Here is a 27,889-nt window from a genome sequence, read left to right on the forward strand (position 1 = left end):
CCTTCCCTCTGGAGACTGACACAACCCAGCAACATCTCGTCCGCGCACACTCACGTGCACGCGCAAACACACATAGGCATTAACACATGCGCTCATTAGCCCGTGAGCATGCATGCCCCGCACTCTTTCTCACACACACACACTCCGTCCAAGGGCATTCTGTAAATGTGGGGGCAGCTTGTAGGGCCACAGCCCGCTGCTTAACTACACAGGAGCCCTGGCGCTCCCTGGTCGGCCTCGGAGGGCTCATAAAGCTGCCCCTCCTCCTCCTCCTCCTCCCAGGACAGGTAGCGGGCTAATACCGTCCCTTGTTCTACTGATGCTTTACGATAGTTTGTAAAACAATACTGTAAAACGGTGTTGCAAAGTATTGCGTCAGACTGCTTTCATCGCTAAACCCACAGCAGCCCTTCAATAGTGAATACTGGAAGTGACAAGTTCTCTCTTATTTCAGTCTACAGCTCCACCATGTCAAGGAATCAAAAATATTAGCAGCGCCCTTCATGGCCATTTAACAATACGAACTAGAAATGAGAAGAATAGAAAACTGATATTCATTTCATGCCATTATGATACAAAATGCCATATTGGGATGGATATGTTTACCTTTAAAACTCATGCACTGCCTTTGACAAGTATACTTGTCAATTGCATTTTTTTAAGAGTGGGGATAAATGGGGGCTAATCTGACGATGCTCCACAGTAAATGTCAAACTTGGAAACAACTTTACTGATGCCTAACCACCGGTAGATGACATCATTGCCCCATTTTATACAAAATAAACACAGTTTCAGAGTCCATGGGAGAAATGGCTGTATTTTGTCAAACCTACATTTTTCGACTGTCAATTATAAAAGAACGAGACGGGATAAAATGGCTGGCAGTAAATGAGTTAAAATTACCTGTCATTGTTTTTTGGCGAATTTTTATGTATCAAAAGTGTTATGGGTGTGGCTGGCTCAGGAACCAGAAGCAGACGCGCATCAAAGTAACAAACTTTATTTAAAGTAACAAACAAGCTCTCAACACATCAAGGATAACAAAAAAAAGAAGAAGTAAAGAAAGAAAACAATAGAAAATTCAGTGCCAACATAAAGCACTGGGAGAATTTAGGAACAAAAGCTTCTCAAATACGGCAAAGTAACAAAAAAGAAAGACGCCTGTATAAACTAGGAGCAAAGTTGAAGTTCAACCAAGGAAAGTAACAAACAACCTGATAGAGGGAGGGGGGGCATAGAATAATTTCATGCATTGTTCAACCAGTACCATGGAAATGAGAGGACATTCTGGCAACTAGTGGAAATCAGATCTTAAATACCGAGGGTGATTGCTGATGGTAAGCAGCTGTGTGAGGAGCCCAGCACACCTGACCACGCCCAGCCTTGGAAAGTAAAACAAAGGCAGAGGCACACACAGGAAAAAGAACTGCAAATATTTCAAAGTAAGAGAGAACCAAAACTGACTTAACAAAAAATTACTTATGGCATTGATACTTGGTATTGGTGTCGGTGACTACTCAAGAATAGAGTACTCGCACTGGTATCATTTGGGGGGGGGGGGGGGGGGGGGGTGCGTGGTAGTGGCATCAAACACCCCTTGTAAATATTTTTGTAAAAGGAAAAAAATAAATAAATAAATAAATAAAAAGACTAAATGATGTAATTTGTCATCAGTGAGGAAAATGTAGCAAAAAATCCAAGTTCACTTGTAACCTTGGAAGTGATTAAAAGGGGGAATTTGTTAACAAGCTTTATTATTTTTTTTAATGAAATTCAAAGTATCAAAATCTGGGTTGCGGTCTGTGCGGTGTTCAACAAGCGCTGCTGCTCAAAGCACATATAAGACATAAAATGAATCCTAAAACAACTGCTCCGGCAACCTCGTTAAGGCATTATTTACTTTCATCGTTAGCCAAGGAAGAGGACACTAAAAATCTGTCAGCAGCCTGAAACGCCTGCTCAAGTGTCTCAGCGCTGCTTAATTGTGCCATTTATCAGCCAAAAAAGCCTACACACTCATAAATAAACACAATGCCTGTGCAAAGGAATTATAAAAATGTCAGGGCTAATCCACAAGTGAGGCCAGCGTTGATGCATATTAAGCGATTTAGTCAGTGAAGAAGTGAAGCAAAAAAATATGATGGTTAATTTAAGAGCCATTAAAATTGCATGAATGTGCATTGCGCTTGCTTGGAGTGGGATTTTCTCTGATCGCTTGAGAAGAGGCAGAAAGAGCAATACAAGCTGCCACACATTGTGGGCTATAAGCTCGCTGATTGATCACGCCTGAGCCCAGCAAGCCTGAGAGGGAGTCCAAATCAATGCTTCTGATACTGAGGACCGAATGTGTGTGTGTGTGTGTGTGTGACACGCGTGTGTATCATATTTTGTCTGCACACGTTTACAACCTTGTGTGTTCCATGCATATTGAAGTGCACGTGTTTGTGTGTCTCCCTCATTTGAGGAGAGACAATGTTGTACATTCCACAAGGGAGCACAATCATTACCGAAGCAGGAACCCGAGCCTGGAGGCCACGGCTCTGCATGTCGTGCGAATAGATGCGGCTACTTTCTCACTGAGACGTGCCATGAACACACAGTCGGCTATTACCAGTGGCCCCTGCAGGTCAGACCTAAGTGTCACCTCATTTCGCCTGGGGCTAAACACTTAAAGACAAAAACAACAAACGTTTCCCGCCATAGCAGTCTGGCAGTGATGAACCAAACTTTGCTACACGCACAAACCGCATCAGCCCATCAATTATACTTTAAATTAAGCACCAGAAAAGGTTGACTGGGTTTCTTCTGCGAGGTGACATTTACAGTAACTGGAGATAGTTGAGTTCAAAACGAAGTTTTCTAACAGGCCTCTGAGGGCCAAATCGGCTCGGAAGCTCTCTGCTGCCCTCTGTTGGTCATTACCACTCACCATTCCTTCCCACTCAGGTACCGACATATGGCAGCTGTCGATCTCACCAAATAACAGATGTGTGAGCGATGCTCCTCTTTCCCCACCGTGCCCGTTCTCTTTTCTCAATTTCCCTGTTGGCATAAAGCAGACAAAGTATGGCTGGGTTAATTTCCCCTGCTGCACGCACGCACAAACATACACGCATGTTGTTAGCGTGTCCCACAGGAAACTATTGTTCCATCATAATAGATGGCAATTAAGGGGTGATGCCAGCTGTCACCTGACGTTCTATTTGTTTATCACACTCTTCGCTTTGCTTGTGACGTGGTGAAGTAGCTGCACGTACACGATGCCATGCTTAGTAGACAACACAGTACATTTTGTAGAGTACATTTTGCTCTTAAATAAAAGAGTAGTTGGTCCCACTCTAAACAGAGGAAAAATGTACACTTGGAAGATAGCCTTTTTTTTTCCACTCAGAAATTCTAACTATATTTTGCAAAGAGTGATTTTGACTTTTTTTTATTTATTTATTTTTTTAAGTAAAGTCATTCAAGGGTTGAGGAACAAATCCACAACTTCAGGGTGGGAGACAGCCAATCTACTCCCTGAGCCATGACGCTCCTAACTGTGTTCGTATATCGCTTGTGTCACCTGGAATGTTTGTACTTCCTTTTGGATTTGAGCAAACAGTAGGAGTGAGTGGCGTAGCTCAGGTGGTAGAGTGGCGGGCTCTCAAGATGAAGGCCGCGAGTTTGTTCCTCAACCCTCATGGAACTTTTTAAAAAATTAAATAAATAAATTACTAACACGTACTCAAAAATATTTCCTTCTAAAATTTACTTTAAAATTTACTTTAAAAAAAAAAAGGTTTTATAGTGGCATAGGCCAATTCTCTCGTACACAGTATTCTGGTAAATATTACGTTTGTGGAATATAAATTAAGCATCAAAATTCTCCTGATTTAGCCATCTCTGTGGGTGGCTATTTTGCCACTTGCGGTCTGAAAAAAAATGGCATCACGTTGCTCAGGGCTCAGATCACAACCAATCACGGTTCAGCTTGCAAACTCACAACACAGGTAAGCCGTGATTGGTCGTTACCTGAGTCCTGAGCAACTGTGATGTCATTTTCAGCCAACAGCAAGTGGCAAAATGGCCGTCCGCGAGCCGGGGGGGGGGGGCAAAACAGGTGTTTTTTGCTGCACAGTTCATATTCCACAAACACAATATTAATCAGAAAGCCGTGTTTACACTAGTAGAGACACATTGGATAATATTGTAGAGGAAAATTTGGGGGTTGAATTCCTCTTTAAGAGTTTGACCATGGCTAAGTTGTGTCTCAAATATGCTCATTGGAGCAACGCAAGAAGAACAAATCAGACTTTTGCAGCATACTGAAAATTTCCTATGCAATGTAGTTATTTCTCTTGTCCCCTCAGCCACTAAATTAAGCATGACAGATCTGGGTTGCGATAGCCCTGTACACAGAAATAATGCTACCATACTCCACTGATTACACAAATCTGCACATACACACACTCACCAGCCTTAATAAACACAAAGATATGTCTTTAATAACCTCCGTCTGCGCAAAGAATGTTCTCCCTATTGCTTCATGCATCCTCGGTACTACCTCATTCAGTCATTTTAAACATATTTCTCTTGGTCCGGATTCCTTTCAGATTTATTGTTCGTGCGTTTCCAGAGCTTGAAGTCCTAAAAAAAAAAAATTGTTCCAGCGTGCTCTCAGAATGACACAATAAGAGTTGATTTTGATTGACACCACTGGTGAGGTCTAAAAAAAATATGAATATTTACACTATTAGTATTAGTCATAGTAAAAATTCCAGTCACATCACATACATACGCTTAAACCACCCTTGATCTATAAACAGACTGAGAAGGGAAGGCCTTGATTGGCTGAGAGGATGATTGACAGTTGAACGAGTGGAACCTTTGAATGTAAAACTCAAAGGAAAGATGGGAAGCGTGTTTGTGCGGGTCCCAAGGGGGGAAATGCCTGGGTTTTTTTACACACGTGCACACGCACGCGCGTGCGCACACTCACACGCACGCGCAGTCTTGCTCTACTTTGAGCTGTGCTCCACTTGAAAGCATCAATGCTCCCCGTTGTTTGAGACTAGCTGAGTGTTGCACTGCAAAGGAACATACAGGTCTTTATATTCTTGTCGATGGACAGGTGTGTGACGAAACCCAGGCAGGTAACATGTTGTCCATCCATCACGGCCGGCCACTCTCTCACTATTCTGCCCCATTCCCCGTGCATATACTTCCTCATGCTGCCTTCTGTTTATGAACTTCTTGTTTTAATCTCCTCTTTTGTTGTTTTTATTCTCATCCCCAGAGATGGGAATGAATGCGTTTCATTCACATCCTAAGCTTCAGGTAAAGCCCAGAACAGCAAACGATTTCCCATTCACGTTTCAATGAGCGTTTTGTTTTCTGTATCGTTCACATTAGGGGGTGGGGGGGCATGTTAATGTTGTATGCAGGCATGCAAACATACTAATAGCGATACACATTGAAATGATATTAAAATAACAAAACGCACCGCGTTCTGCTTCACAATTGTGAAGGCGCTGTGCCCTTGACTATCCCCCCTGCTGAAAGTAAAGTCTTAGCCAATTAACAGTGTCTTCCACTAGGTCTGCGCGCGCACGCAAACACACGCGCGTGTGCACGCACACACGCTCAAATCCTCGCAGCTCATGGGACGAAACCTCATTAACTGCTCTGAGACAGACACTCGCTCTTTAATCAATCCTTTTCTAAGACTGCACGCACATGGAGGAGAACCATGAACAATACAACATAAACACGCGCGCGCACGTGGCGAGAGGTGCATCTACGTTCACACAAACCGATCGAGCAGGGAGAAAAACATGGTCATTTGCCAGGGTGATTCAACTCTAAAACACCCTAATTACATCGACAAAGCCACTTTGTTTTGGTGCCGGATAAAATGTGAATGATTTAGCATATTATTATTATGCGTCTAAAATATTAACCAACCTCCAGGGAGTTTATCTGCTCTTTTAAATATATGCAAATGATTTTTATTTTGGTTTGGTTTGTTTCCAGTGACTTTTGTGAATTGTGTTTGGATAATTAAATGAGTGCATTCAGATGTGGAATGGTAAGCGTGATGATCGACCAGATTAGCATGCAAATTGAGGAGCGTCGCACCTCGACTGATAATCGACTAACTTTTGTTTTCGCTTCAACCTTGACCCATTTGAAGCATCCACCAAGCGTCTGGCCTTGGAGTGTAAATGTAAACACTCGCTTTTAATTGATAAGATGTATTTGATATTGTCCTTCAGTAACACTTTCTCTCGTGCCATGTTAAAGGAGATCTACAATAATAATTCTACAGTGATTTAGCTGTATGCCTGGAGTAATCTAGTTGTTGACAAGATTTTATCAATACCAATGTTGACGTGCATGTCTTCATTGATTGCCATGTCAGCGGGTTCTCCTTTTTACATTCATTTCGCTAACTTGCTGTGTGATTCGATTACTGTCATAATTGTGTGAAGCTATGCAGGGTTGTGGGAGGTGCTGGAGCCTATCTGAGCTGACATGACACATTCACACCCACATTCGCACCTTGAGGCAATTTTGAATTTTCAATTAACCTAACATGCCTCTTTTTTTTTTTTTTTTTGGACTGTGGGAGGAAGCTGTAGTAGCCGGAGGAAACCCACCCAAGTAGAGGGGAGAGCGTGGAAACGCCAAAGACTGCGCCAATGCACATTTCAATCTGGACCCGTCTTTCGGTGTGTGTGTGTGTGGGGGGGGGGGGGGGGGGGGGTGACAGCTGTAACCACTTCATCATTGGGCTTCCTCATTTGTCCCATTACTGTTTACCTATGCCAAAATGACAATGATTAAACAAAGCTGGTGGTGGCCTTTGACACAGTAGGCTATTCGAAATGATTCATTATTTTTCTCAGAATTTTGGGGAGAATGTGGCAAAATGTCTTGCATAATGTTTACAACTCACTTCACAGTGTTGTTTTTTAAATAGCCCTTCAGTATCTTTGTAAATAAGGATGTTTGATGGCAGATTTTTTTCAGTCTGATACCATCACAATTTTCAACTCTTGAGTAGTCACCGATACCAATACCAAGTACTGATACTACAAGTACTTTTGATACAGAAAACATTTCCCAAAAAACAATGGCAGATCATTTTCAAGAAAGTCTATACATCCCAATACAGCATTTTCCTTAAAATTGCATGAAATTAATGGCAAATTTCTACTCTTGTCATTAATTAAATAGTTCCGGCTGGTAAAACAACCACAAGAGGGAGGCCGATACATAATTTCATGCAATTTAAAGAATTTATATTGGGATGTGTATGTCTGTCTTTAAAATTATTTGTTGCTGTTTTTTGGAGAACTTTTATGTATGAAAAGTAGGGATGTCTGGCTAGCACGTCCGCCTCCCAGTTCTGAGGACTCGGGTTTGAGTCCAGCCTCAGGCCTTCCTGGGTGGAGTTTGCATGTTCTCCCCGTGCCTGCGTGGGTCTTCTCTGGGTACTCCGGTCTCCTCCCACATTCTAAAGACATGCATGGCAGGTTAAGTGGGCGCTCTAAATTGTCCCTAAGTGCGCTTGTGTGCGTGGATGGTTATTTGTCTCTGTGTGCCCTGCGATTGGCTCAAGGTGTACCCCGCCTACTGCCCAAAGCCGGCTGGGATAGGCTCTAGCACCCCCCGCGACCCTTGTGAGGAATACGTGGTTAAGTAAATGGATGGATAATTTTGACACCCCTCATAAAAAGTACTAGTAGTATTGGTACTTGGTATCACCAAGTGGCGTAATCGTACTGTGCTTGCACAAAATAAAATCATCTGGATCCAGAAACAATTTTAAAGTACAATAGATTTATAGTATACTAAAATGTATTTGACAAAATAAAATGTAGTAAATTGATTTAGCAAATTCAACAAAATGTCTTTCACTTACCGATACCTTAAAATAAGGTTTGGTATTGGTCCTTGCCCATCTCTGTTCATAAGCATTCATTTTCATGCTATTGAAGAACAAATTCTTTTGAACCCCTCGATAAGTATTTTCCCCACAATGTCCCCCCCCCCCCCCCCCCCCCATAACTTTCTGTCTGATTATCAAGAAGCTTTCCTATAAGAACAGTTAACATTCTGTGTCCCTTCAGCCATGTGGATATCACAGCGGCATTGGCACTGTATACCACCGCTCCATTCACTTGTATTGCCTCTTTGCCCTCTAAAGTCCTGCATGTGCTCTGTCCAATTTCTCCATTTCTCCCATTGCCTCGGGTCCTTCTTTGACACTTCTGCCATGGTAATGGGCCAATCAGAGACACTGTCCTTGAGAATCTCACTTTGGCTCATTTTCATACCCCCCTTCCTCTCTTTCAGATTTATAACCTCTACTCCTTACAGCTCCAGATGTTTTGTTCTGCTTTTTACTCTCTGTAATTGCTAATTCAATCTGGTAGTAAAGGCGCAGATGTTCGCTGGATTTGAGCATACCTGCGTGGCTTCCTATGACTTCTCGGCCACGTTCAAGGAAACGGGATTTAGTGGAACGTCACGGCTCGTAAATATAAGCGTTCAACATTACAACAAAGCTCATTTGCTCATGTTGGAAAACGCACAAATCTGTCCAGGTATCAGCTTCCAGTATACAACGCATGAAGTGTCCTCTTTAAATCACAGTTGCTGAGCTTCGCCAGTTGAGTTCTGTCAGCTGACTTTGGAAGCCTAAACGCGCGGTGGGAGCCTCGCTCTGCACTTTGTTTTTATTATTATCATCTCTCATCCTTTTTCTCACCAGAGAAAGTGGCAGTCAAGTCTAGTTTAAAGAGAAAAATAAACAGACTGGTTATCCACAGGAATGGGAATGCTGCTTTTGTCCCATTAGGAACATCTGTGTGTGCGGTTTAAGATCACAGCAGGATGTGTGTGTCTGTGCCGTGCGTGTGTGTGTGTGTGTGTGTGTGTGTGGGGCGTGTTTGTGTGTGTGCGTGCACCCGAGCATGTCACTGTTGGACTAATTTCTTCGCCACATTCGATTCTTGCATCGTCAGATCGATATCTTCTTTGTAATTGAGTACATATCTATGTGAAGCACATTGTAATTGACAAGAAAACTTGACATTCACAATAAATGCTCACATGCCCAAACACACACACACACACACACACACACACACCGTACACGCGCGCACACACCACAGAGGACCTGTCATGTGTCATGGAGACAGGGGTCAGATACTGCTTGATGTGTGTGGGGTTATATCGCTTGGGAAAAAGACCTAAGATCTAACCGAGGCTGTAAATGGGCCAACAAAAATACACCACTGAAGAAAGAACACTCACATGGACAAAAGGGAAGCGGAGACTCACACAATGACTCCACAGAAACAGTTGTTAAATTATAGCTAATGTGGGGGAAACAATAAGCATTGTTTTTGAAACGTTAATAAAGATAAATAATTGTCATAAAAGTGCCAGTCCTTTGCACATTTCTGGATTGAGATGTTTCTAAGCATTTTTCTCAGCATTATTGGAATTTTGGACATGTAAACACGCAGCCTTGACTTTCAACACTGACTGGCATTTACAGTACCGCACTTTAATATGCTTGTACAAACGAATCAAAATATTTCTGCTCAGTGCTCAGGGAAAACATCTCGGTTTCAGAAAAGTCAGAGTGCCCCCTAGCTGCCAGCGTCATAATTACATATCATTTGTTTACCTTTTTTAAATCAGGCAAAGCGTAAAGGTCACTTGAAACATCCTGTGTCACATCTTGAGCGTGATTTTTTTTTTATTTGTACTAAAGTGAAACGGTAATACCTTAATATTGTTTGTCATCACTCCAATTAAGCTATTTTCCCACCTGCACCTGCTATCCTCACATCAGTGGACAGATTTCTGATCTTTCAGGACACATGGGCTTTTCAATCAAATCTTTGATTGAATACTTTGCTCTCCTCAGCATTCACACAGTCTAAAAAACACACATTGTTGACAGAGAGTGTCTGGAGCAACATCATTTACCACTTAGGCCCCTCCCAGAGGAGCACGCCATGCCTAATGCGTGGCAGATAGCTTGATAGCTCCGGCTTGTGTCGAGAAGTGCACGTCAATCAACAGCTCGCGTCAACGTCACAGAGGCAAAGTGTTCCTGAAAGATCTTTTTACTGAGTGCCTTTCTATCCACGGTCTAACACACATTGGCACATGCACAATCACACACGGCCATTTCCATCTCAGCAATCACTTCTCCGAGAGTTCGGCTCTTCGGACGTGTAACAGTAATTGAGGTTGCTCCCTCGGGTGCCGTGCATTCTGGGTCGTTAAGTGCTGTTTCTTGTTGTTCTTCTTCTCTCCAAAGGCTTGTATTTTGGCTATTGTGTTGTTTCCTCCTGCTCTCCCGTAGAAGTCAAAGTCACGGGCCGATTTACGCGTATCATTAGAGCCTCCTGTTGGGATGTTGGCCTTCTATCCCTGCGCCGTATTAATCAATAAGACAAAAAGGCTTTAGATGTTTTTTGTATTAGCACGCAAGTCACATGAGAATCGGATGTGTATTTAAAAACATGACCAGCCGTCTACTGCCACTCATTGTATTCTCTTTCCTCCTCCTGAACTTCTTCGGATATCGAAGCTGACACTCAAGTCAGTCAAGTGTTCACATGCCACGCTGACCTCGCTGCTCGCCACATCAGGCTTCAGCTTCAGTGACCTTTGTGCGCGTTGATGACGTCGTCCGTCCAGAAGAGGGAGTGATTGATCTGGATTGACACAAACAGCCAGTGCCCTAGCTGGCCTGTCGCACAGCATCACTGGGTCATTGCATGCCTGAATGCCAGATGAGGAGGGAGCGAGAGAACACAGCGGCGATGACCTGCTCACTTTCATGTGGCTGGAGCACATTTGGACACAAATGAAAGGTTTTGGTTTGACTGTGGAGCGTGAGAAGTTTGTTGAGATGCTACAAAAAGACATTGAAAACTACTCAATAGAGGGCAGACCTCAAACGAGACCAGACACAACCTGCTAGTCGTTGCTATAGCAAACACCTTGCCTCACAATTTGTGCACTTGAACAAATAAAGCCTATAACCTAATAAGTAAGCCTCACCCAGAATCTTCTACCCTTCATAAAATACTAAGACACAAAATATAATCATTACCAAAGATTTTTTTTGCAGCCCACGGCATATACAAAAGCAATGAGCATTAAAAAAAACAAAAACAAAAAAAACTTCTCAGTTATCTCTGATTTATTACTTCCTGCGGTGGCTGATCGCAAAAGTTGGAGGAGTCACTGGCCGGTAGATGGATAAAAACGGACTAGAAGTAGTTTTACTTTGTTTTACTTGCTTGACACTTGTGGAAAGAATTCTAAAGTAATAGTAGCTGTGTGACTTTAGAGTATCATCAAAATACCCTGCTCAAATTACCTGGATAGGACCTCGCAAAACAATGCTGCTGGAGTGTGGTGATCATGGGAAGAACTACACTTCTAACTTTGTAAGTGAGGAGATTTGAGAATGGTTTCTATTCTATGAGAATAATTTAAGTAAGTTGCCAGTAAAGCTCAGTAGGTTTTCATCATTTTGTTCAACAGTTGTTGTTCAGGAAAAGCATTTTACCGGTTTAAAAAAAATAAAAAATTATGAAAAGTCTTTGAACCTAAATACTTTCTATTTAATGACTTTCCATTAATTCCAATATTTTTCTCAAGTAAATGTCTGTTACAAGCTTTTTAGGAAATATGTGATTAATTTCAATTAGTCAATTAATTACAGAATATTATGTTCATTCATTCATCATTTGATAATGAAAAAAGAATTGTAATATATTATCCCTTGGCTATTATGTGGTAGAATAAAAAAAAAAAAGATTTGTTGTTTATATATATATATATATATATATATATATATATATATATATATATATATATATATATATATATATATATATATATATATATATATATATATATATATATATATATATATATAAATAAACTGGGCAAAAATATTTATTCACTTTTGCTCTCTGGTTATTTCTCATCTGAATGCAATAGTACAGTAATAACGAGGGAGGGCTATGTAGTGTTTATGATCACATTTTGACTCGAGTTTACGGCTGTATGAGGCCAGTTGGTGTCTACATTTGTTTTACAATAATGCAAAAAGCTATTTGCACCCGACTCTACTGTATACGTATACATTCGTGTAACTGGAGGCGTTTTCACTTTGCAGTGCATATTTGGTGTTATTGTGTGAAATGACGCCACATGGGATAAATCCCGCAGTAACCTTTCCTGACGGCCTGGTGGTGCGTTTGCGCCTCCTGTCTTGAACGAGAGGTGTAACGACACTTTACTTTTCCCATTTCAAGGTTTAGTATCGGTGTTGGGCTCGACTAAAACGTTTCAGCCAGGCGGAGAGCTTCTTTTCACAGAGCCAAGATGTTGAATATGTGGAAGGTTCGGGAGTTGGTTGACAAAGCGTGAGTATCTCGCTGCTCTTTAGCCTTTTATTTTGTTTATGGAGTTTACCTGTTTGGAAAAAGACACGTATCAAAAACTTTGACGTCACGTCGCTCGAACAAGTTAGCTAGCTTGTACGTTGCTAACCACAGACGGCAGTTAACACCCAGTAACGTGCATCTTTTGTGTCTCGGTGTTACTTTACTCTCGTTTGATATGATAACTTGTACCGTCTCTGTACTTAAGTGCGTTGTTCGTTTTTCTTCTTGACAGGTCAAGCTAATAAACTTAGCCAACAAGCTAATTTCTTAGCCTGCTGGCTAGGTGGCTAACTGACCAGGCTAGCCCGCTAAGCTAGTTTGACAGCTTCGGATAGTGAAGTGATAACATTGCCGTGACACAAGCATTAATCGACGCCCAGCCTGAAATAACTTTATTAAAATACATAAACTCACCGTGTGACCTGGCAGTTATGATACTAGTTAGTTTTACTCACTTTATCAACACTGTATGAACGTACAGTAGCCATGAATGTCTTCTTGTCGAACAAGACTGAACCGGGAAATCTACTGTATTCAGTGATTAAAATAATTTTTGCCTTACCAACATACATGTCCACAATATGCCATGAAATACGTGCCCGAGGTCCCAGGTCAGCCCAGCAAGTCCCAAGACTTGTGAAAATAAAATAGAACAACAAATATGACAAGCATATGCAAATAATTCTGCTTTATACTGTGATTCTTAGGTGACTGTCACTTATGTCAGGATAGTAGGATAAAGCCATTAGTAAATATTTGATCTATCGTTAAACTCAACTAACTTATAAAGGCTTCTTTTTTTTTAATTTAAAGTGTTTCATTTAACTTATATTTGCCTTTCATCCATGAAAGGATAATTGCAGGCAAGGTACACACAATTACTACTGAAATAGGGCGTGCTTGATAATCATGAAGAAAGTGTTATTTTGAAAGAGGCCCGCTATCATTAATAATGGACTTAATTCTTCCTATTACACTTTGTTCAAATTTTGCAGACTAAGACTTTACAGTTTTTCAATATAAATGGAATGTCATTTGAAAGTGAGTATTTAAAAAAGGGGGTATTGGGAGATGAAATTAAGTAGTAATGAAGTAAATGAAGGCAGTATAATTTGATCTTTTTTTTTTCCTGTTAACACAAAACTAAATATGTGACGTAAGAAAATTGCACATGTCTGACCGCGTGCTTCGGTTAGCTTTTGTTTGTTTAGTTTACACATGTCACTGAAGATGATGGATGCATGGCGCATAAAACACTTGCTCTCATGAGAATCTACAAACCTACGACTCAGGACGGAAATGTATGTGATAGTGCATCACTACTCAGAACTGTTAGTAACGCAACTTCAACTTTCTTGCCAATATGAATGCAGTGGTAGCCAGTGAATAGATAAAGCATTGCATCACCCCATCTTTTCTGAGTGCCTCTTTAAGAGGAGACAAGATGTTGTGCACTATAATCTAACTAAAGCTGGGTGGTGTGCATAAAATTTCACATCTTGATTTTCATGCCAGATATCTCAATAACAATACAATTACAACATTACTATTGGTTCAATGAAAATAAAGTGTTTTAATGTGTAATGTGCATTTTTGTAGTTACTGTGACAAGTCATCAACATTAATAATGTTAGCAATAAATAATCAAGAATGAAATACACATTTAATGTAAAAAAACAAAAAAACAAAAAAAAAAAACATTGTGCTGCAGCATAAGTGTTTGTCATGCTTGTTTGTGTGCATGTGTTAACTCCATCAATGTGTGTGGAACTTGTCATGCCATCTTTTCTTTGTGTCTGTGGCTTGACACATTAGGTAGCTTTAGTGCTAAGGCCTGCCGCACAGGGCACAGTTCTTCCGAACCCGACTTGGAATTGGGCTGTCGCCAGTTGTATCGCACTTTGAGGCTCACCATACAATTTGTAGCATTGTATCACTTGTTTTCACCCACAAAAGGATAATTGCAGTCAAGGTACACACAAGTTACTACTGAAATATGGCGTGTGATCATCATATACTTTTCTATGACTTGAGCCTTGACAATAATGTGTATCACCCTGGAACAGGAGGGGTGGGCAAACCCGGTCCTCGAGGGCCAGAATCTTGCAGGTTTCGGAAGTTTCCCTTCTTCAACACAGCTGACTAATGATTGATGAACTCATCAACAAGCTCTGCATAAGCCTGATAACGATCCTGTTGATTGGAATCAGCTGGGTTGAAAGAGGGAAACCTCCAAAACCTGCAGGACCCCTGCCCTAGAGGCTGTGGCTGCATCTGCTTGTAGTACATCCCGAAAGTAACAGAACTTGAAATAGAGTAGTAAAGTTTTATACAAAGTTATACATAAAGTTTCATCAAGGAAACATTTGACACATAGGGACTTAAAACTGACATACTCGGAGATAAAATATTTTGTTGCTATGGTGTTATTTTCCTCATCAAAGAACACTGTGTCCTCCAACGTTTTACCATCCCGTGCTGGTGGGACGTAGTGACGCCGCCTGTATTCCACAACCACAGAAAAGGGTGTAACCCGGTTCGACTGCCACCAAATCAATGCTTTTCTTTCAGGCCTTGTTGCTGAAACATACGCTAGGTAGTCAAACACAAACTGGTTAGTGATAGCAGTTGACTTGTGATTTGTTTGAATTTAGATATTTCTCTCCCTGCTTTAAAAAAATGGCAGTTGAGTCACCATTTAAAAAAAGTTTATTTTAGTGGTCAGGCGGTGTTTGTTAGACGTATGTTCCACCTAAGACTAGTTTTGAGAACTATTTTTCCTGTAATGTTTCAGTTTCCAAAATGAAGGCCCTTGGGTGGTTACTGTGTATAACAGAAAATGGCCCCACATTCTTTTTTTGCAAGCCTGTATTCTTTTGTGGTTTAATCTCTACAAACTCGTCAGCATTTTTGAGCCATTTTGTGACTGTTGAATGAGGTCACATTCTAACCAGAAAATGAAGTTGCATCATGTTGTGCTGAGGGATCGAAAAGATAACACAGTTTGTATTGTCATCACATTTCTGAGTATTTTTACGGGCGACTGAAACACCGTAATTAATTAATTGAACTACCAATGTCGCTGTTTTTGTTTTCTCATTCAAGCCACCAAACTCTTTCCATGTAACTTTATTTAAATACCATACAACTCACTCTCTAGCTCTCTCGCTCTCCCTCCCCTCGTTTAAACAGCGACTGAGTGTTTTGATTTTAATATTAAATACAGAGCATGTTTTGTACTTAAAGCAACAGTTCACGTGTGTTTTGTCTTCTCTTTTTTTTTTTTAATTCTGCTTCGCAGAACCAATGTGGTTATGAACTATTCAGAGGTGGAGTCTAAAGTCAGAGAGGCCACTAATGATGACCCCTGGGGACCGTCAGGACAACTGATGAGTGAAATTTCAAGGTTAGCGCAACGATTACTATTTTAAGGATTCACCGTGCTTGTTATTTTGCTTATCCATTTTACTTTGTAACAGCATTGTAGTAAATTTTCATTTGCTATTGCATGCTGTCGCTCTCTCACCTCCAATATTTTGACAGAAAAAGCAGTCACACCACCACTGTAAGGTTTTGCTTTGTTGCATCAATCAGGAAGCACTAGCAATGATGCTATAAATTCATGCCACTGTGATTCTATACTAAAGTAGAGAACCTGCATTCATCATATTATTGATATTACGCTTGCTCTTACGTGGCATCATTTGAGTAAAAATAATATTTTGCCCTGTAACAATTTTACAACACAATTCCCAGATAAAATATTTGCTATTATGTCCATCCATCCATTTTCTGAACCTCACAAGGGTCGCGGGGGTTACTGGAACCTATCCCAGCTGGCTAGGGGCAGCAGGCGGGGTACACCCTGAACTAGTTGCCAGCCAATCGCAGGGCATGGCTATGGTGTATTCCAGATACATTTTTTAATATGTTACCTATTTCTTACCCTGTAAATGTGTCAATTTCAGAGCCACCTTCATGTATGAGCAGTTCCCAGAGGTGATGAACATGCTGTGGACTCGGATGCTGAGAGATAACAAGAAGAACTGGAGGAGAGTCTACAAGGTCTGCTGGCCATGTACCACACATTTTTTGCATACACTATTTAAAATAAGGCAAAGTGATTATTTAATTACTCATTAACACAATTAAGATATGGTTTGAAATGAAATCATGGGATGTTTTTTTTTTTTTTTTTTTTTTTAATATTATTTTTTTAAACATGCTAAGTTGTCTCCACCAGCCCAGGAAAAAAATCATTTTGGTTGTATGTTCCAGTGTGTACATTCATCAATCAGCCATTCATCAATCATTAATACTGACATTACTCTTCTGACTTGTATTATTTGTCCTGCCTTGCAGTCCCTACTGCTGCTTGCTCATCTAATCAGGAATGGATCAGAACGGGTTGTCACTAGTGCCAGAGAACATCTCTATGACCTCAGATCATTAGAAAGCTACCACTTTATTGGTAAGTGTTACTCAATACTTCCTTTTGCAGTTTGGCAGAGGGGTGCATACAACAGCATGTCAACTGCCTGCAATTCTTTGTCACTTGAATTCCAAAGTTCTTCTTTGATAATGAGAGGCTTTCTCCGAACAGAATGTTCATTAACAAAAGCTTTAGTGTGGGCTATGACTAAAACTTTGCTTATTACACAATTACATGCACACAGTACCTTAAAGCTGCTTTCATTATTTTGTGTGAATGTGTATTTAATATGGCAAAAGCATTTATTCTCTCCTTTGCGCTGGTTATGTTTCGTATTCAATGCGAGTCAGCACTTAAAGGTAACACTTTGGCAATCAATCCATTTTTTAATGCTACATATATGTGCTGTTCCTAGATGAGCATGGGAAGGACCAAGGAGTGAATGTGAGACAGAAGGTGAAGGAGATGGTGGAGTTTGTGCAGGATGATGAAAGACTGAGGGAAGAGCGGAAAAAGGCCAAGAAAAACAAAGATAAATATGTTGGTGTGTCTTCTGACAGTAGAGGCTACAGAAGTTACTGTAAGTCCAGTCTTGGCAAGCATAAACTAATGCCGGTCCCTTTCACAAAAGCTCTGAATTTTCTGACCTAATCCTACTGCTGTGATTTCCTCCAGCGTCAGATAGGTATGACTCCAGTGAAAACCGTAGCCGATGGGATGATGACTGGGAGAGTAACAAAGGGCAGTTCCCTTTCAGCGATAAGTTGGGAGAGATCAGTGACAAGATTGGAAGCACTATTGACGATACCATCAACAAGTTTCGGAAGAAGGATAGAGATGACTCACCAGACCGATCTAGGTAGGGGGAATGAGTGGCAATGTACCATATAATCAACAATCGTCATCTATGCAATGTATGCCCACACATACACACACGCACCTTTCATGCTAGTAAGGCTGATTTTAAATTTCTTCAAAACTCATTAAAAAATGTTATATCTTATGTCTGTACATTCTATATCCGACAGTAATGTACATGACTCTGGGAACGAGGCGGATGGCTGTTTGACAGGTCTTCAGGTTTAATCATATATAGAATGCATTAAATTGCTGACTCGTTTGAGCTTTGACATATATATTGCCACTTAGAAAATGTAAGTCACAATTTGAGGGTACATGTATTGAAAGAGGGTTGTAAGTTGCTGTGATTTTCAGCTTATCCCTTCAGGGGTCGTCAGTCATCACTGCAAGTCACTTGTGAATTGGGAAAGTATCAACGAAATGACTTTTCTTATGATATACCTCCAATTGAATACTAGACTGATGAAACTAATGTTTCCTATGTTTTTTTTTTTTTTTTATAAATAAAACTAAAATGTGTATGACATACTAGTTAAATTTTATATGGCAGATTTAGCAGCTAAAATGTACTTTTTTGTGTGTGGGGGTGGTAATAATGATGTAGAATTTTCTTAATTCTCCAAATGTAGGGGGGGCTTGTTGAGTTAAAAACTGGACAGTATAATTATTGAGGAGTTTGTAATGGCATGTAAAATACTCAGAATGTTAATGACATTACACAGTAAAGCCAATTGTTAGTGATCTATTCAGTCCCCCTCCACAAACTATTTTGCTAGAGATAAGAATTTGACCTCACTGAAGTTTCACAAAATGGCAGATGAACGCTGATAAAAATGGAGAAGTTAGACCACAAAAGAACAAAAACTCACAAAAAAGAATGGAGTGACATTTCTTTGTATTTATTTTTTGTCGTTTACATTAAATGTTTTAAGATATGCAGTTTTCCCAAAACTTAAATTCAGTTTCCAAGCATTTAAGGCAAAGTTATGACATGCTTTTGTCAAAATACCCCAAGCATCAAGAATTAGAGCACACTTTTTACTCATCTTTGTAGAGCCCTGTTGAAATCAGCCTGTTTGAGAGGTGTGTCCACTGTTTTCACTTGCAGTTTGTCACTAATCTGCCAATTTACACTTGCCAATTAATGTGCAGATCCATCAATGTTGCGCATTCAGCAGATGCTCATGGGCAAAAATACCCCCAGCACAAAACCCTAGAATTTGTATATTTGCGCAAGGCTGAACCGACTTCATTACAGTATTCAAAATATAAATATCTCTCTCAGAGAGATTTCTGCATTCTGTAATTTGCTCTTTTCCCCTTGACCAGTGACAATGAGGAGGAACGAAGTCGCTCTTCTCAGAATGGCAAGTCGGGTAAAGAGTTCAAAGATGAAGAAGAGACTGTTACCACCAAGAGTGTACAAATAGTCCAAGCAACAGAAACCACAGCAACCCGCAAGAGAGGAGGCATCCCATCTAAGAAAGTGGACCTGGGGGCGGCGGCCCAGTACACAGGAGACAAGAGCCCAAATGCCACCACCAAACAGGTTCTGTGTGAATACACTTAAGATCAACAGCGAGTACCATTTGTCCCTCTTCTGATCTATCTGTATTCTCTATTGCAGCCACAATCAGCAGCAACGCAGCCCTCGAGTAGCGGACTAGTTGACCTACTAATGACAGACTCAACACCTTCACAGCCTCCTTCCACTGGTATAATTTTCAGACATTTTAGGTCATACCCTTTTTTTCAAGTTGGGTTTTAGAGGAGATAATATTGGTGTTGGTTGACCTAGTTGTGCCTGGTGCAGTTGTCAACCACAAAGCACAAATTGCAACTAAAACATCACAGTGTAAAAGATAGGGCTGTTCAATTAATTTAAATTTAATTACAATTATTACACAAAATCAGCATATTTAATATTTTCTACTTTTAAACTTTTTCTTGTTTTATACCAAAAAATAATTGTGATTTCAATAATTAACAAAATAATTGTGATTAATATTTTCTTCATAATCGAGCAGTCCTAGTAAAAGATCAGCTTTACAACCAGTTCCATCTCCATCAGAATAAGCAAAGCTTCACTGCATATTAAATATCTAATGTCCAATAGAGATGGACATTCAACAAAATTTTGCTGGTCTATCATTTGTCAACGCCCTGTCAACTTTCAGTCATCGTCCTCTATTCAACAATGCTTCTATCAAGACTTAGTCACCTCTATCTTAGGACCAACCGACAGAGGTGGGCATTCCATCAGTTCTGACAGACTCGACTGTCCGTCAGTCTGTCAATCATCAATAAAATAGGTGTCTGTCAGTGACGGATTTGACGTCACTGGCGTTCAGAAAAACACTTCCGTCAGTCCTTAGTCCGTTATTTTTTATTATTATTTTTTAAAGGTTCTTGTCAGAAAAACAGGCCTCAATCAGTGACGGAATGACGGACAGTCCGTCACTAGTGATGGAATGCCCACCTCTGCCAAACCCATTGTGTGAATGGTACTGCAGTGTCAAGTAACTTAGAGTGAATCTTTACCATGCAGTGTGTTTGTTTGGGGTTTCTTTTTTTCCTCTCACACAAACACATATCCCCGCAATCAATCCAGGTCCGTACGTTGATTTTTTGCACCTATCTTTTCAAGGCAGTGGGAAATGCCGATCTGATGGGCTAACAAGCTAACTGTCAAGCGAGCTCACTTCAAAGCGACAGTTGCGCACTTGTCACAATGTGCAGCTGCTGGTGCTAGCGTCAATGGGTTCTGGGGACAGTTGGAGGGGGGAGCTAATGTATAGGAACTAAGTGCACCAGATGTTTTTTGCAGTAGTCCCTGGTGAGTGAGGAGGGCGGGAGAACTTGAACAGATGTCAGCACCCCTCCTTTCTGCCCAACACTCCTGAACACACTGAAGGAATGCTAACTGTCAGCTGAGCACCTGGAGCTCTTCTCTAAAATGGAGATCTTTATGACTCGTTCTCATTGTAGACTTGATGAGTGGATTTGCCGACTTCTCTTCACCTGCTGCTTCTGCCAGCCTTTCCGCCGGATCTGGTAGGATTTGGAGACTTTTCTTTTAAGTGTGTGTTGTGCTACTGCAGCATACTACTAGAATATTCAGAAGGAAAGCTGGCCATATGGCGCATGCTACCTGCTCTGCATAACAAGAACAGACACACATCAGCTCCAGTTATGGATGACAAGGAGACAGGGACAGAGGAAGACGGGGCGGGGGTTGAGAGAAAGTTGAGACGCAGAGACAACAAGCAGAATCAATTGAATTAAAATTTTAAAATGTGGCATCAGTTATCACCGAAAATACCATCCATGAAAATGAACTGATTCAGCTCAGTCATCTGTTGATGTGCCAGGACAGGTTTGATTTGTTTGCAGAATGGCATTGTTGTTTAGACTCCGTTTATATCAATAGCACAGCAAGCTTCTCACAGCTAACTTTTTTTTTTTTTTTTTTGCTCTTTCATCCAGCACCGGCACCAGTCTCCAGCAACAACGGCGACTTTGGAGAGTGGAATGCATTCCCTGGTGGCCAGATGCCAGCATCTGCTCAGCCTGTAGACACTAGTGGAAATGACCTTTTTGGAGCCATGAGAGCAGGTCCCGCTCTCGCCCCCGCCCCAGTGGCCGCTGCGGGTTCCAGTTCGTCCTCAGCAGATCTGTTTGACTTGATGGGGCCAACGCAGACATTTACTTCCTCTCAGAGCCTCAACTTCAGCATGAATAGTACACAGAGCATGAACACCACAGGCCTGCCTCAGTCGAGGTCACAGGTATGCATGGTTGCACTCGCACACCAATGCATCCATTCTTAATAATTTATCAATATGCTTAGCCGTACATGACATCAGTTTCATGCCGACATTTTTGCGGGAATTATACTTGGCAGATTTGGAGTGCTGATATGATCAGTTAATGTTGCATGATCATGTGTATGATTATTCGAAATTTGACTCGAGAGCATACAATGGAGACAAGATATCACAATACTTTGCCAACGAGAGCACCACTCTCCAACATTTGTGCGGGAATCAATATATAACCTGCTAAATACACTTTTTAACCACAACTATGTGAAAGTAAAACCTTTTGTGAAGGTTTTCTTTGAGGAAAAAAAATAAATAAAATGAAATAATCATAACTATACAAATTATTGATTTTGGAGGCTAATTCTGACGTAATTCTGGCATTGTACGTGTAAAATAGTTATTGTAAAACATAAGCATGGATAACTGTTATTCTGCATTAAGTACTAGGACAGGAGACATGACCTTTTGTGACATCTGCTGTCGGAATTGCTAAAACAATGTTGTCTCTGGAGACGCATCGTTTTGCTAATAGATACATATTTTTTTCAACTCCAAACACAAAAGACAGAACATGATCAAGAGAACATGACAGTGAAGAAACAAAAAGACATAATTACTTCAACACAGTCACATGATCAAAGGCGATTATTGTGCAGAGTACACAGTCTGCCTACGACGAGGTAAATGTGATGTGGGAAAATGTGTTCATGACTTTAAATTAAAATAAATGCATTATTGAATTTAGACAAACTATTAACAACCTTGCTGCTTTTTATTGCGTTCTAAAAATAAAACAGAACGCACAAATAGTGTATCTGTGGGGTGCACAAATCAAATGTCAAATGATACAACCAAGTAAGCAAGTTGTTGTGAATTTGGCCACATTGTAACATCACACGCTCAATGTACACAATAGCGCTCCCACGTAAGGTTTTCCCACATAGGACTCTGCAGCTAAACCCTTTTTTAAGCGATGGTCCCACTAAAGTTGTCGGGTCAAAGCCAATAAGTAAACAGCTGCATTGCTGGCAAAAATAGCTTTTGCTAACAACATTATCAATCAACATTAGTTTCTAGTAACTGGCACATACTCGAATCCTGATGTTTGCTGTCGGTTACAATCTCCGCTACATGTGGTGCACACGCACACACGCATGGTGAAGTGCTGCTTCCACAAGTGACAATACACTTTATCTTTGTCTCATTGAGGACTTGTTTTCCTTGTCAGAATATTGGGATGATTAAGAGCAAGTAGACACTTGTTTCATTACTTTGACCTAGCTCTGTTGCCATGCCCCGGTAATGAAAGCGATGCTCAACATTGGCCCCGCTTGTAGGAGCTCATTTGAATGAAGACAGTATCGCCCCCTGGCCCTTGAATGCATCGGCTGATACTGCAAAACTGGGTATCGGTATTAAGGGCCAAAAAACGGTATAGGAACACCACTAAACAATAGAGCACAAAATTGTTCTAAATTTTCTGGATATTTTTAGAATTTATCTTCAAACATATTTAATGTATTTTTTTTTTTTCACAAAAATTGCTTTACAAGGTGTTTCCAAACCTGGATCTGCTTGTGGCTGTCATCTGTCTTTCAACTGGTTCTTGACCTACTTAAAAGCAGACAGCCACCACTACTTTCAGTTAATTAGATCATAACTTGGACCTTCATCACCTATTAGTCCTGCATATTACTGTGATTGTAGCATAAAACATTTCTCTCACTTAACATGAATATTTTTTTTCTCTGCTAAAGACAAAAAAAAAAGAAATACCTGAAGAGCTCTTATTTAGACTGCCCGTTTAAGGTGCGTTTTTATTTATGTGTTTTCCAGCCCCTGCCGAACATTGGGGCGCCTCTCCAACCGCAGACTGCTCAGCAGGGAGTCGTTTCTCAGGGTGCTGCAGCCAAAGCGTCGCTCCCTTCCACCTGGTCAGACCACTCGGTGAACATCAGCCTGGACTCGCTGGGACCCGGCATGCAGGCGCCCAAGCAGAGTCAGCCCACACTCAACACACTTCAGCAAGGTAACAGAAAGATGGCCACATCCATTCCCAAACGTGTGTGACCCAGCTGCTTTTCAGTAATCCAGATTGCGTTCAACAAGGAAGGATTTGCATCTTCGTTGCATGGTTCAACCCTAACATGAAAGGCTTATACACGCAAGTAGGCTAATTAGGAGGATGCTCATGAATAAACAATCATTAAGATCATTAAGAATTTTGTCAATCTGGCAATCTTTTGGCAACGTCGTCCTAATGAATGTGGCAGCAAACCGTCAGCCTTGCAATTAATTTGATCTACAGTGAAAGCTCTAATCTCTTCCTAAGAGATATAGAGAGGAACAAAAAGGACATGTTAACATTAACTATTACACGTGTAAAAAAAAAATAAAAAATTTAATCACCCACAGCTATTGGCAAAATATGGCCAATACTAGTATCAGTCACCCTCTTGTGGCCATCAATTACGAGATGTTAGAAGAACGAGAATTGTCATTAATTTCATGCAATTGAGGGAAATGCTATATTGGGATTTATAGGTCTTTCTTTAAAATTATCTTTTTTTTTTTTTTTTATCAAAAATACTAGTGGTATCAGTATGTGGTATTGCTATGAATATTCAATTAGGGGTGGGAACCTCTCGGTACCTCACAATATGCGATACAAGGCTCACAATAACGATTCTCCCATTATGACGATACCGCAATTATTGATATATTGGTCAGGATATAAACTACTCAAGACATAAACTGATGGGTTTTTTTCAGTGAGAAAAGTTTCATTTTTGTACCATCACTGAAAGTCTTCTTCACAGTGACTTCAGTGTATTTTTTTTTAAACAAATACAAATGTCTTCTTAACAGAGACCACTTGAACAAATATGTCTTTCTTAAACACTATTGTTATGCAACATGTCAGTCAGTTACATAGTCAATTGTTTCATTTTATAAACTGTCACAATTTTTTTGTGTAACGTTGCAAAAGTAAATACCGTAAATCAAATTACTTAAATATTAAATTCATCAATCCATCTATCCATTTTCTGTCCAGCTTACTCTTCAATATTAAATTCAATTAAATCAATATTAATATTCCTCAGAAATTGTGTGCTTCAGAAAATCGAAACACATTTTAAAAATGATAAAATTGAAGACATAATACACATTTTTCATAGAAATGTATGCAAAACTGAGTCAGTTGCTGGACAGATAAAATGTCTTAGACAAGCTTACAAAAGTAAGCTCATGGGTCTTCTTCGCCTGAAGACTTCCGTCCATTTCCCTGCCGCTCTTGTGAGGTGCTCCCCCTAGCGGCCCGCCAAGTAGTTGCTCGATAAGTAATGAACAATGGAGCCGTTATAGTGGCTGTATGTTAACTACAAATATCAATACTTGGCATAGGCGTATCGATAATCTACCGGAAGATGAAATAATCACGATTTATTGTGATATTGATATATCATCACACTCCTATATTCAGTAGTTGAGTACTCACCAAGTGGTATTTTAATTTGCTATAATGAAGCATGTGCCCTGAGTGCCGTTCAACGAGACTTGTTTGACTGCATTGCAGGCAGCCAGGCCAGTGGCAACATGCTGTCACAAGGATTTACCACAATGAGCCTGGGACCCTCAGCAGTCAGACCGCCCGTCAATGCCATGATGCACCCGGCTGCTGGAATGGGAATGGCGATGGGAATGGTGCCCAACCCCGGCATGATGGCCATGGGGATGCCCCCCAGCCAGGCCATGATGGGGATGGCCATGGCTTCCAACCAGGGCATGATGGGCATGGGCATGAACATGGGAGGGGTGCCCATGACCATGCCCGCTGCCATGGGAATGGCGATGAACCCGGGAATGGTGCAGCAGCCCAAACACGACGCCTTCGCTGACTTTGCCAACTTTGGCAAGTGATGAAGAGCGTCAGCCGAGATGCGTCGACGGGTTTTGGTGAAGGATTGTTCTGAACTTCAAACAATGAGTACTTGAATCATGTCAACTCTCACAATACCAACACCCTGCAATCTCCTTATTTTAAACAAATAATGCTGTGTAATTAAATGGATGTGTGTGTGTGTGTGTGGGTGTGTGTGTGTGTGTGTGTGTGTGTGTCGTTTGAGCCAATGATTGATGCCGTCTTCAGACAGCTACGGTAAATTGTGTGCCTTGCTGGTCATGAATGTCAGGTGTGTTTGCTTTTATAACCTCAATCAAATGGAATCAGCGGAATAGCAAAAATGTATATAACTATATATCGGCAGGCGCATCACTTTTTGAGATGCCTCCTATCGAATGATGTGTCTGGAGAACATGATCAGCCATTTTAACTTTCGAATATATATGAAGTGACCTCTCATTTTGTCCCCTGTCTTCCTTTAGCCTGTAAATAGAAATCTGGTTTCTCAAAGTTAGATCTGCAGTGAATGGAAGGAAACAACATCAACAGTTGCGTCATCCACGCAAAAATGATTTGAATGAGGAGCACATTGTTACCTATTGGCTGCACAACAAAGCAGTTTTCCACAGTCAGACCATCCTTTTCTTATTGGTACATTATTGTGGTTCTCCTTTCTGTTGTAAATATATAAGAGACTTGTAAAGAAGCATGTAATCACTTTGCATTTAAAGAAGATAATCAGTACTTGGGGAATATTCTTTGTTGCCTCCCAAGTACAACAACCCAGAGTGCCTGGAAGACCTTTGCCTTTTCTCTTCAGTTAACTTCCATAAAGAAGACAATTATGTGACCATGCAGTGTTGAAGGCAGCAACCACACCATGTACAAATACTCTGTTTGTACTCGTGCCTCAAGCCAAGAAACTGTCAGTACACAAAGGCAGTCGTCTTAATTAGTTTGTTTGTCCCTTAAACATTTTTACTTCCTCTCGCTTGTTGTGTAATTGCAGATTGTTTGGCCATTGCGTCACATGTGCGTTTAGCTCACATCCAGTATTTGTCAGCTTGAGCGTATGTGCATTTATTTCCCTTACGACCAAGCAGGTGTTGAGAGAGATTGACGAGCGCGAGGACTAAACGTGGTGCTGATCTGTTGGATGTACATAACAAAGCACTGCTCCTCGCTGGACCAAGTGCCTCCTGACCCTTGTAACTGTAATACTACATCAATCTTGGGTGCCTGATTTTTTTTTTGTTTCCCGGTTTGCCAACGATGTTGTTAATAATTTACACGCCAGAGTTGAAGGAAGTGGATCCTGCAGCCTTAGGAGGGCTCAAGAGGTCTTGCACACTGATACATTGTAGCCTTTTATTGAAGTCTGAAGCATTGCAATGACCAAAATCTCGTGTTTTCTTTCATTTGTTTATATTTTGTTTCTACTTTGGATCTGTAAGAATGGGGTTGTTACTGAAACACTAGTATATGCAAATATCAGAAAGTCATTTGAGAAAGTTTGCATTCTTCCCATTTTGATTTACACAGCAATATTGCTTATCTACAACATTAAACCGTTGATTGAAATGAATTAATGGTGTGTATTATTTGGTGCCTTGTCATTAGCGTCATTCGAAAGAGCTTCAAGCAGCACATTGATGCATTTATTACAAAGTATCAAACGCAAAAAGTCCACTGCTAATGGCTGTATTCATAGCCCAAACCAAGTTAAAACCTCAGGATTGTTTTTTTTTATTATTTATTTTTAATTGCTGTAGTTGAAGTCACTATTCTGAAGAACGCTGTGACGGAAAATGGGCGTGACTGCACGTCACTAAACGTACAGTACATTCATGATTATAAAAGCAACTCAGGAAATGTTCTGGTTTCAAATAGGCAGCTGACCTACTTTCATTGTTACTCCAATTAAAATCGAAAAATACACAAAAATCGGCAAGACGAAGAGCAACTTCTGCCATATTAAAAAAAAAAAAAAAAACATCTACAGCTTCCACGAGATGCAGTAAATTGTGCTTTTATGGGTAATGTGCCCATTAAAGAGTAAAAGCAATTCGAGACGTCAAGACAAATGACAGCTTTTGAGTGCCATCTGCAATCTCGAGCATCGCAAACTCAATTATTCATAATGCATTTATGAAGTCCGCTGAGACCGCGCTGTCATTCCTGCTCAAACTAACTGGAAAAGCAACATCAAGAGACAAGCTGGAGACGATTGCCCCAGCCGGATGCACCGTGTGTATGCTGACACCTGCTGGATGCTACCAGGACGCAGTCATGAGAAAAAATAAAATAAAATAAAAAATACAGTACAGTAACGATTTCCGATTTTATGGTTGTTCACGCACAACCAACGGACCAAATTTCTTTGTTTAGCTCT

The 27,889-nt window shown here is 40.7% G+C and overlaps 1 protein-coding gene across 2 annotated transcripts; it reads left to right on the forward strand.

The window, feature by feature from the left end:
- Positions 1-12,207: 12,207 nt before the first annotated feature.
- On the forward strand, positions 12,208-27,082 carry clint1a (clathrin interactor 1a). 2 transcript variants are annotated; one of them, XM_077532088.1, is made up of 12 exons: positions 12,208-12,455; positions 15,778-15,882; positions 16,445-16,541; positions 16,839-16,947; positions 17,324-17,488; positions 17,584-17,767; positions 19,099-19,318; positions 19,397-19,484; positions 20,758-20,823; positions 21,256-21,557; positions 23,430-23,622; positions 25,171-27,082. In XM_077532088.1, the coding sequence occupies exons 1-12, from the start codon at positions 12,415-12,417 to the stop codon at positions 25,512-25,514; spliced, it is 1,914 nt and encodes a 637-aa protein (XP_077388214.1). In that variant the 5' UTR covers positions 12,208-12,414; the 3' UTR covers positions 25,515-27,082. The 2 variants fall into 2 exon arrangements, with proteins under 2 accessions (XP_077388214.1, XP_077388215.1); XM_077532089.1 differs by lacking the exon at positions 20,758-20,823 and having other exon boundaries at positions 12,210-12,455.
- Positions 27,083-27,889: the final 807 nt, after the last annotated feature.

Source organism: Festucalex cinctus, chromosome 9 (genome assembly GCF_051991245.1).
Source record: "Festucalex cinctus isolate MCC-2025b chromosome 9, RoL_Fcin_1.0, whole genome shotgun sequence".
Lineage (NCBI taxonomy): Eukaryota > Metazoa > Chordata > Actinopteri > Syngnathiformes > Syngnathidae > Festucalex > Festucalex cinctus.